The 10745-nt window shown below is 36.4% G+C and overlaps 1 protein-coding gene across 1 annotated transcript; it reads right to left on the bottom strand.

Moving 5' to 3' along the window:
- Positions 1-5695: 5695 nt before the first annotated feature.
- Positions 5696-9247, bottom strand: LOC113020674 (immunoglobulin lambda-1 light chain-like). The gene is made up of 4 exons (XM_026164835.1): positions 9197-9247; positions 8785-9100; positions 6818-6858; positions 5696-6083 (listed from the first exon to the last, which is right to left on the bottom strand). Exons 1-4 carry the CDS (start codon positions 9234-9236, stop codon positions 5761-5763), a joined length of 720 nt encoding a protein of 239 aa, XP_026020620.1. The 5' UTR covers positions 9237-9247; the 3' UTR covers positions 5696-5760.
- Positions 9248-10745: the final 1498 nt, after the last annotated feature.

The following is a 10745-nucleotide window of genomic DNA, read 5'->3' as shown; positions in this document are numbered from 1 at the left end:
ATAATAATATGTCTTGTATATATAGTTGGTTTTTTTTTATTATTTTGGAATGGTTGGTTATATTTTATACTTTTAACTTGTATTATATTTATAAACTACAATTAGATTAGCATATTCTGAAGCAACATAAAGTTTGCCATTTCAGCTTTAGCTCTGTAAAAAAATCATTTTCACAGTAAGTTATTCTCTCACATGTCAAACTTTGCACAACAGTGGAATCATCTAATTAAACAACTAAATATCTGTAAGTAAGATGGGGCTGTTTAAAATGTGATGTATAAAAACAGTTTTTTAAAAACAGAAACAGTTTGCAGCTTGAAATTCCCACCCTGTGATAAACTATTAAGATTCAGCAGCAAAATAAAAATTATATAATTATCTCAAAATTTGTCACAGCAGTTGCATCATGATAGCTGACGGAGATGCTATCTCCTTCATTGTTACGAACAAACAGTTTAATCAAAATTAAAACTAAAAAATTCTGATTGGTTATATTTAAATTTGGCTATTTTAAATTATATTTCAAAGTGTCATGTTTAGGCTGTGTGCAGGCAGGATAGGAGGAATGATGGATCCAAAAGTGCAGACTTAAAGCAAAGATTTATTACTGAGTGACAAAAACTGAAGGCTAGCTAAACTGGGCTGGCCAGCGGGCAGGTGGACGGACAGCATGGGAGAATGGAGATTGCGACACAGACCAAAGAAAACACAGGGCTTAATACAGAGATGGAGCCATCAGGGAATGGGAGACAGGAGGGAAACACAGCTGGGACAAATCAGGGCTAATAAGACAAGGGAAGCAAAACCAGATACATTAACATGCGACATGGACTTTCAAAGTAAAACAGGAAACATAACACAGACAAGTGGACTTGACAAGGGGATACAGCTGACAGGGGAGACAGAGCAACTATGGAACACAGAGACATAAACCATGAGGCAGAGAACTCCAACAAAGAAACCAAAAGACTAGAAATGATAAACAAAATCAAAATCAAAGCTCAATAGTAATGCAAAACTCAAAACTCCTGGTCGATGACCCAGGTACCCTAACACAAAGTTCCTCAACAAGTGATATTAAGTGCAAAATTTCAGCTTCAGCTCTCTGTATTTCAACATTTCTCATGAGGTTATGAATGAGACCTGAGAACTAAGACCTGCAGGTGCATGCTGGGCAGGAAGAGAACAAAAGCTTGGAACAAGTGAAAAGATCTGCCAATGGAACGAGTGTAAATTCTCTAGTTTCAAGATGCGCTGTCTAAAAAGGTGTTCCTATTCCTTACAGAAATATTTAAACCTCATTTCTCATTTGTGGGATAATAAAGGTTTATTCTATTCTATCTCAAAACTAAACAAAAAACTAAACATTTTAATGAATTGGTCTTCAGGCTGGGGAAATGATCATTTATCACAGAGATGAGGTGACTGACAGTCTATTCATGTTTTGACAAATATAAAATAGTTACATTGTCTTTTGCACAGTTGAGTGTGAATTATGAAAAATGCCCTAACTGTTTTGAGCAAAGCATGTAGACTGGTCAGAATGACCTTTCTGCTGTGAGAATTGCACCAAATTGATTGAGAGAAATTGAATTTTGATTTATCTGATAATGTGTGAATGTGTTTCATTGTTTTCCTTTTGATACTTTTAACTTAAGAAGAAAAAACTAGCAATCCAGTATTTAAAAACACATTATCTGAAGGTGGTGCGTTTTTATTTACGTGCGCTCAGAATAGTGGCACAAAAATAACACCATACGTTTTCTTTAGAATTTTCTTGATGAATCTATAATCTGTAAGGGAAAGCAGAAGCAGAAGTAATAATGAGGAGGTTTTTGTCACAGCCTGAATCACTGTGATACGGGTGCGGAAGCAGAGTCATCCCACGTCTGACAGTAATACACTGCAGAGTCTCCTGTCTCTGTTCGCTTGATAATGAACTGGTAATCAATATTTGATGAGGATTTAGAGTTGAATCTGTCTGAGGAGAATCCTGTTCCAAAGCTGAGTGAGCTGCTAGAATGACGAAATCTTAGAACATACTAAGGAACCCCTCCAGGAACTTGCTTATACCAGTTAATATAATTCCTGTCATATCTCTCTATGTTGCAGTTGAGAACAACTTCTTGACTTGGAGAAACTGTGTGGACAGCAGGTGTTTGGGTCAAAACTATCACTGCATCAACATCTGCCAGGAAACACAGAAATAAATGAGTGAAAGATTTACCTGAAAATATACAAACTGTTATATAAATGAGAAGAAAATCTTACACGTTAGAGCAGTGATGAGAGCACAGAGGGTTCCCAACATGATGATATTAGGTGGTGAAACTGTCCAGCTGAAAGATGAGAGGTGCTGTAGTGAGAAGAGAAGAGATACTGAAGCTTATAAAGACACAGAGGAGCAGAAGTAAAAGAGGAGGAGATTCAGCAAAACAGCTTTTATTTATAGAAACTAAATTAAGTGATATAAATTACTGATAATTTCATACAGTGAACATAACTCTGAGTTTGATGCAGTCTTGTTTTATTTTGACTGAATTTTAGTTAAGCACGAGTTAGTGAAATTACTGAACTGTAATGCCAAATGAATTTGTGTAGTCTCATTTTTTTTTCAATTTTGTCTTACTGTGGCTTGAAATCATATTCACAATTAGCATGTTTTTGATCAAATTCTAAGAAGCTTGGAAAGAAGATGACCTGGATGACTGAGAACCTTCACAGTTTTTGATCAGACATATGCTACAGTACAATAATAATAAAAGCTGATGATGTGAGGCTTTGTGTGTGAATAATGTGTGTGTATTCTGGGGCTTTCTTTATTTAAAGTGAAAATTTAAATGAAAATAAAAATACAATCAATAAAAATAACAGAACAATGTTTATAAACTAATTGTGTGAGACTCTGGACCAAAAAAAGCACAAGTTGCTAGCTTTGAGTTGCTACTAGATATTAGATATTATATTATTAGATATTAGTCATATTTCAATCACTCTGTCTTTATAGGGTGGTGAAAAATTTACATTCATTCATCCCAGAATTGAAGTGACTGACTTACTATTCATGTTTTGGCGAATGTGAAAAGGTTGTTGTTGTTTTAATTGTTGGGGTGTCCTGTGCACAGGTCTGTGTCATAAAAATGCCCTAACTGCTTGTCAGAACTGCATAATAAGTGTTATGATGATTCTGCTTTGAGAAATTTGCAAAAATTGACAGAGAAAAACTACAAAATATTATCTGCATAATGTGTTGCAGATAATGTAAACCCACCACTTTATCTTGGTGGGTTTATACTGAGTTTGCTTGATCTCTCTGTTATCAGGATGTGGAAGAGTGTCAAAAAGAAGATGAAGAGAAATAAAAAAGGAAGAAAGAATACCAAACGATGGGAGGGGGGGATCACTGTCCCTAAATATTGGATGTGTTTGTGTTTGTGCTTTAAGGCTCTACACCCCGGGGTTGCTTTGCTTTTGTTTGTGTTGATTGATATGTGTTATTTTTGTTGTAAATGCACTGTTCTGCTGTTCATATGACAATGTTTAATAAACTCTGTTCTAAGTCTGTTCTGCTCTTTTCCGGAGAATCAGTATGAGTGATTTGATTTTAATTGGATTCAAAAGCTAGACGTCCACAGCGTTGGTGGGATAAGGTTATCATATTGGCTTCAAAATTTGTGACCTGACAAAACCTTTTTCTCCTGTTTAGGTTAGGGAGACAGGTAAGAGGCCAGTATTTTCTTTTGGGTTTCTCGTTATAGGTAGGTCAGTTCTGTTTCATTTCTAGAGTGTTTTGTTTGTTGTTTTGACCATGCCCATCTTGATGCTCGCTACTAGTGATGTGTCGGTCGCGAACGAAATGGCTCTTAGAGCCGGATCTTTGACGTGAACGACGCGAGCCGGCTCCTTATCGCGAGCCGTGGGTTTGTTTTTCTTTCTCTCACCCTCTCTCTCGCAATTTTTTTCCACTTCACTCCACACGCGAGCCTTGTGCTTTGCACTGGGCAGAGGGGGGAGGGGCGGTAGTTACACTCAGTAGCACAGGAACAGAGCAGGAGGGAGAGAGAGAAAGAGAGGCAGGGACAACAACGTCACATTAGAAAGGTATAGTAATCATCCACAAGTATTTTCAGTTGCAGATGATAAAGGATTCAGAAAGTTTATTCATGCAGGTCCATATGACAGAGAATATGCATCTTCTTTTTGTTTTCATATTTTAATTTATATTTAATTGTGTTGTGGTTTGCAGTGTTTTGTGTTGTTTCCCTTTAAATTTGTTTAAAAGGAAAAAGCTGAAAATTTAAATAGTTAAAAGTTGAAATGTGAATAGTTGATTTTTGTATTATATGACTTATTTATTACATTTTATGTGGAGTGAATAAATAAAAGTATATTTATGGTGGCCCCTACAGACAAAGCACATACAAACTTCAAAACACGTACAAAAGACAGTGTTGAGCTTTTGTTACCAAAGTACCAACGACCAGATTTGGTGTGTGGTAGTAACAGGTAAATTAACTTTTTTTTAAAAAATTATTTGAATATATATGAGTGTTTGTGTATAAATACACAAACCATACACATATGCTTTCAATTGTGTAATTTAAGTGATCTAGGTAGTTCTGTTTTGGAAGTTCAGTTAACGCTAGAAATGTTTTTTGGAGTTTGTACGTGTTTTGTCTCTAGGGGCCACAGCATATATAAATATATATAAATAAAACCACTTTTTTTACATTAGTAATTCCGTTTGTGCATAATTTTATATTGTTGTTAATATTAAATTAATTAAAGCAACAAAACAACCTGAAGAGCCGGTTTGGAGCCGAAAGAGCCGGCTCTTTTTAGTGAGCCGAGCCGAAAGAGCCGGTTCTCTAAAAAGAGCCGGAAATCCCATCACTACTTGCTACCTTTTGAAATTAACAAAATATCTGGTTGTTGTGAAAGCGCAACCCTGTGGCAGCATTGGTCTTTCCTTGGGAGATTAGAGCGGGGGCATTATCTTTCCTGTTTTATGTGTTTTGGGGTGTAACATTTCATTTCATAACTGGACTCTATTTAGTGTTCCATGGCAGTAAATAAAGTTATGTTTAGGCAAAAATCAAACAGGATTCAGCTAACTGTCTCTGAATGATCAAATGGTAATAACTAAAAAATTTTCAGTAAACAGCATTTTCATTTTATTTTACAGAGAGCTGATACTTCATTTACATGAGGTTATAACACCTGCAGGTGCATCATGGACACGAAAAAACAGAAGAGCAGAGGTTATGCTTCACTAACTGAGTGTGAAGATTCATTTGCAACATTTTAAACCGGTGACACTTGCTCTCTCTGTTACTCAGGAAGAATTATTAAATGATGCTCTCTAGTGTTCAAATATTACATAGCGTGTATGTCAGAAAATACTTATGTTTTAACTATGGGAAGAAGATATTTTAAAAAGTGGTGTGCTTATGAGTGTTTTTTTCCTCTCTGTGCCCCTCTCCAAAATTTAACAGTTCATTTTAATAACCTTAAACTTATGTTATTTATAATACAGTGACACATTTTCCCATTTACTCACAAGAAAACACATTTTTAATTCAATGCTTTTATTAATTTAATGCAAAACACAAATTCCTGAAAATACTTGTCAAAAACCAGCAAAAGAATACATGACTTAAACCTTTTGCATTATTCTGATTTCTAACATGTAACAACTGTAATGAACAAACAGCACAAGCAGTAAAGAAGCAGATTTTAAATGCACATTCTGGTCCTCGACTATTCAGTGGGACATTCTGACTTCTTGATGGTTTTCTCTGAAGTCTGTGAGCCCAAAGACACTTTACATGTATAAATCTTATCCATGTTCCAGTCTGATGTCTGGATGGTCAGAGAGCTGCTGATTTGGTAAGTCTGGTCTGGTCTCTGAACAGCAGTGCTGGTAGAGATCCCACTGCTCACTGGACTCCCACCAGCCAACCAGCTCACATCTGCAAAAGACACAGACTGACTGGACAGACAGACCAGAGAAGCTGTGTCGGACTGGAGCTCAGCACTGGATGGAGGGAAGACTGTCAGGACAGGAGGAGGGAGGCTGGAGCCTGAAAATACATGAAGAACATTCAGGAAATTGAAAAATCAAAGGAAATGAAATGAAATAATGAAAACAGAAGAAATCGAGACATCAATAAGAGTCAATATGGAATAAACATAATATTTGTTATGAAATTAGAAGAAAACAATACTAATGTGATTTGGAAAAATATACAGACATAACAACCCAACATATCAATTGATTTTCTTTTTAAGTTTTCCTAAAATAAAATATGAGTAGTTACTCTTTAACTTTTCATGTAAGATGTCGTGAATTTAATTCTGGAGGTTTCTGCATAACATGTCAGTTACTGTGAGAAATTTTCTTTCATTTAAAAAAAACTGTACAGCCAGGTTCTAATCACTTAAAAGTAATTTTTAACTTTAGTAACACTGTTAACTACTACTGAAGAAAAAGAAAACAATCTTATATATGTTTTTGAAATGCCAACCCCAATATTAAATAAAAACACTATGAGAATAATAAGAACAGAACATATCCTATCTCACATAATGTTTAGTGAACAACATTTATATAAAAATATACAAATTTGGTTTGACACCTTTTCAATTTTTTTAATATAAAGAATTCATGTCTCCTGCACATACAACAACCTCAAACTATTTCATGTTGTATAAAATCATAAAAATTATGCTGAACAAGAAACATATTGAACTAAGTAGTCATCAGCAGAGTTTTGCAAAATCTCTGTTGTTTTATGATCAGTTAAAAAGCACTTACTTGTCACAATCAGCTTGGTGCCTTGTCCGAATACCACAGTGATTCAGTTTGTATACATGGCTGTACAAAAACCTCCTGACTGTCACTGATGAGGGGAGAGGAACTGAAACATCCTGTAGAGACCAACTTTCACTGTCAACATCTCATTCACTTCATCTGTTTGTATTTTATAACTGTGTCTCTGTGTGTAGTCATGTTTATTCCTTCTTGTCACTTGTTTTGTGTAAGACTTAATTAAGTACTCATTACTGATCTGAATTAAACAGAGATTCACTGTCTCTCAATGAGATTTTGTTTAGTCTGGTTCACTATGACGGAGCATTTTTGGGAGAGTCTTCCCATGTCTGACAGGAACTCACTGCAGAGTCTCCTGTCTCTGCATGATTGATAAAAGACTGCAAATCAGTGTTTGGTCAGGATTTAGATATTAATGTGTCTGAGGAGAATCCTGCTGAAAATGCAGCTGACCTGTGAGAATGATGAAATCTCAGAAATGAGGAGAAGAACCAGGAACCTGTTTGTACCAGCCGACATAAAAGCTTTCAGCTTTTTTTAATGTTGTATTTGAGCAGGTTTTTAAAAAAAGGATTTTAATAAATGAGCAATCCAATGTTTAATAAGACATTATCTGGAGGTTGTATGTTACTCTGCATTTTCTTGATTAGACTATACTCAAGTGAATGAGTCTAAGAAAGCATATGTACTGCCAAGAGGTTTGTAACACATTGTGATAAGTACAGTGTCTTCTATTTCTGCGAACTTGATAGTTAAATGATAATTAACGTTTGATGAGGACGTAGAGTTGAATCTTTCTGAGGAGAATCTTGTTTCAAAGCTTTTGAGCTGTCAGAATGGAGAAATCTTAGAACATACAGATGATCTTCTCTAGGAACTTGTTTATACAGCTAATAGAATTCCTATTATCTCTCTCAATGTTGCAGTTGAGAACAGCTTGTTGAAACGGCGTTTGTCCGGTTCTCTCCCGTGCACGAGAAACATGAAGAACTTTGCCTACTTCGTGTCTTGCTTGCTGTGTAATTATATTGCCTTCAACGTTCCAGCGAATAGGTTCAAGCTACAAACCTATCATTAAGTACAGTAAGTAAGTATTTGTACTTGGTTACTTCCCACCTCTGGGGACAGAAACCTGTTCCAACGCCAAGTGAGCTGCCAGAATGACAAACTGAGGAACCCCTCCAGGAACCTGTTTAGACCATCTAACATAATTGAACCATATTGCAACTGAGAACAACTTCTTGACCTGGAGAAACCTTGTGGACAGCAGGTATCTGGATAAACACTTCCGCTGCATTAACATGTGCCAACAAACACAGAAAGAACATGAGTGAAATGTCTTTCTCCAAAACGATGGGCTATGAAACAGATGAGAAGAACGTCTTACACTTTAGAGAAGTGATGAGAGAGCAGACAGACCCCAGCATGTTGTCAGTATGAGGTGTAAACATCCTTTAATATTCAGCTGCAACTTTATCAGTATCTGTTTAGGTTGATTAATGTGATTTACTGCAGCTAGAATGTGACAGTTATCAGAGTTTTAGACAACCGTTTGTCAAATTGCTGTTATTTAAAAAGACACACACATAATAGGTTTAATTGTGTTAGATGCACATAATTTAAAATGCACATAATTGTGTACATATATATGGCAATTTGTGTTGTTGGTGGTCATTATACTCCTCGATATTTTATACTTTCAGTGATGAATGTAAAAATATATCAAAACAAGTAATTCAGTATTTATTAGCAGACTGTCTGAAGTGGATGAGTTTTCATTGATGAACAATAAAATAAATCAAAAATAACAATAAACACACTATTTGAAGCTGGTGGGTTTACACTGAGTTTGCTGAATGGGTCTTTTGTCAGCATGTGAAAAATAGAGCATCAAAAAGCAGAAGTATCAGTGGGGAGGTTTTTGTCACAGTGTAAATCACTGTGATACAGCAGAGTTAGAGCGGTCCCATGTCTTACAGTAATAGACTGCAGAGTCTCCCTCCTCCACATTGTTGATGATCAAACGATAATCTGATGTTGACTGATGAGTGGATGTGAATTTTGGAGCAGAGAACCCAGAGCCATAGCCTGGAGAACTCCAGCTATGATAAAACCTCAGCACATACTGAGGAACTCCTCCTGGAATCTGTTTATACCAATAGACAGTGCCAGTACCAGTCCCCAGGTTACAGTCCATGGTGGCTGTCTCTCCTTTCCTCACTGATAAAACAGGAGGTTTCTGTGTCAGCACCGTCACACCACTCACACCTGCAAACAACATGAAGACATGGAGTCAAGAGAAACACAAGCACATATGAATCCAACAAATAACTACTAATCTGAAGTGTAAATGAGGTTCCATACATGTTAGAGCAGTGATGAGAGCACAGAGAGTCACCAGCATGTTGTCACTGTGTGTTGTGCACTGCTTCTGTAGGAGGAGAGGAGGTGTGAACCATTAAATATGTGACAGAAACTCAGAGAGACTGACAGGAGGAGGAGCTAAATCTGCGTAGTTTGCGATGTTTGGGTAATTTATGTTCAGTGGAGGGTAATTCTGTTTTTGTATTAATAAATATTGGTGATTGTGATGTCTCCCTCTGCTCCCTTAAGATTGTGCTGCTGCATTTTATTATGAAAAATTGTTTGCTATGTCTCCTGGGTGAGGTGTTCCAGGCATGTCTGACTGGGAAGATTCCCCGGGGCAGACCCCGCATATGCATATCTCTCGGCTGGCCTCAGAACAGCTTGATGTTCCCCCAGAGAAGCTGGAGGAGGTCTGGGATTCTCTGCTTAGGCTGCTGCCCCTGCGACCCAGCCTCGGAAAAGTGGAAGAAGATGTATGTATGGAAGGATGGTTGCTATGTCCTTCAGGTTTATTACTGATGCTTTTACCATTACCAGTTTTTATGTTTGGACAAGAAAAAAAAAAGATCAGAATCCCGCTAACCCTTACAGTTACCTGTTATAATTACATAATCAACAACCTTGAAATGTATGAACTTCTCTGGAAATTCACATGAAACTGGAGTGTCAAAATCAGAACATGTACACATTAAATATAAATGTGTGTACAATTAAGACAAACATCATAAACACATCTCTAAATAAAATGAGAATTTGCTTCTCCATTTAAAAATGTGTTTTTGATGAATCCAGTGTATATTTCTATTGATTCGTTCTTTCTGACAGATAGAATCTGGTTACTGTCACATTTACTGCAGCTGGAATATAACAATTAAACAATTACAACCATGAAAGAGCTGAGAGAAGTCTATAATTTTTTTATTATTTAAAAATAACTTGCAAAAACATAAAATACTGTATGTTGGATAGTTTGGTTTATGTGTTTTTACATATTATAATTTGGGCCAATATTAGTGAATGAGATGTATTTTTCGGTACTTTTCTTTTTATACTTTTAATAATCAAGGTTAAAATGAATAAAAAAACACCAACAACATTCCAGTGTTTAAAATCACAGTCTAAAGATAGTGGGTTACACTTAGTTCACTGGATATATATATTATCTGCATATGAAAGCGTTTCTAAAAGCAGAAGTAATACTGAGGAGGTTTTTGTCACAGCCTGAATCACTGTGATACGTACGCAGAAGCAGAGTCATCATATGTCTGACAGTAATACACTGCAGAGTCTCCTGTCTCTGCTCGCTTGATAATGAACTGGTAATCAATGTTTGATGAGGATTTAGAGTTGAATCTGTCTGAGGAGAATCCTGTTCCAAAGCTGAGTGAGCTGCTAGAATGACGAAATCTTAGAACATACTAAGGAGCCACTCCAGGAACTTGTTTATACCATCTAACAGAATTCCCATCATATCTCTCTATGTTACAGTTGAGAACAACTTCTTGACCTGGAGAAACTGTGTGGACAGCAGGTGTTTGGGTCAACA

This window comes from Astatotilapia calliptera, chromosome 4, assembly GCF_900246225.1.
Source record: "Astatotilapia calliptera chromosome 4, fAstCal1.2, whole genome shotgun sequence".
Taxonomy (NCBI): Eukaryota; Metazoa; Chordata; class Actinopteri; order Cichliformes; family Cichlidae; genus Astatotilapia; species Astatotilapia calliptera.
Note: the sequence above shows the minus strand (reverse complement) of the source record. Positions and strands in the feature narration are given on the sequence as shown.

What these genes read in the sequence shown, in the direction of transcription:
- LOC113020674 (XM_026164835.1), bottom strand. Translation starts at nt 9,236, where the DNA reads ATGCTGGTGACTCTCTGTGCTCTCATCACTGCTCTAACAT. An exon ending in TCTCATCACTGCTCTAACAT is followed by an intron (nt 9,101 to 9,196) that starts GTATGGAACCTC and finishes TGTTGTTTGCAG; the next exon opens with GTGTGAGTGGTGTGACGGTG. An exon ending in ACATGGGACCGCTCTAACTC is followed by an intron (nt 6,859 to 8,784) that starts TGCTGTATCACA and finishes TACAAACTGAAT; the next exon opens with CACTGTGGTATTCGGACAAG.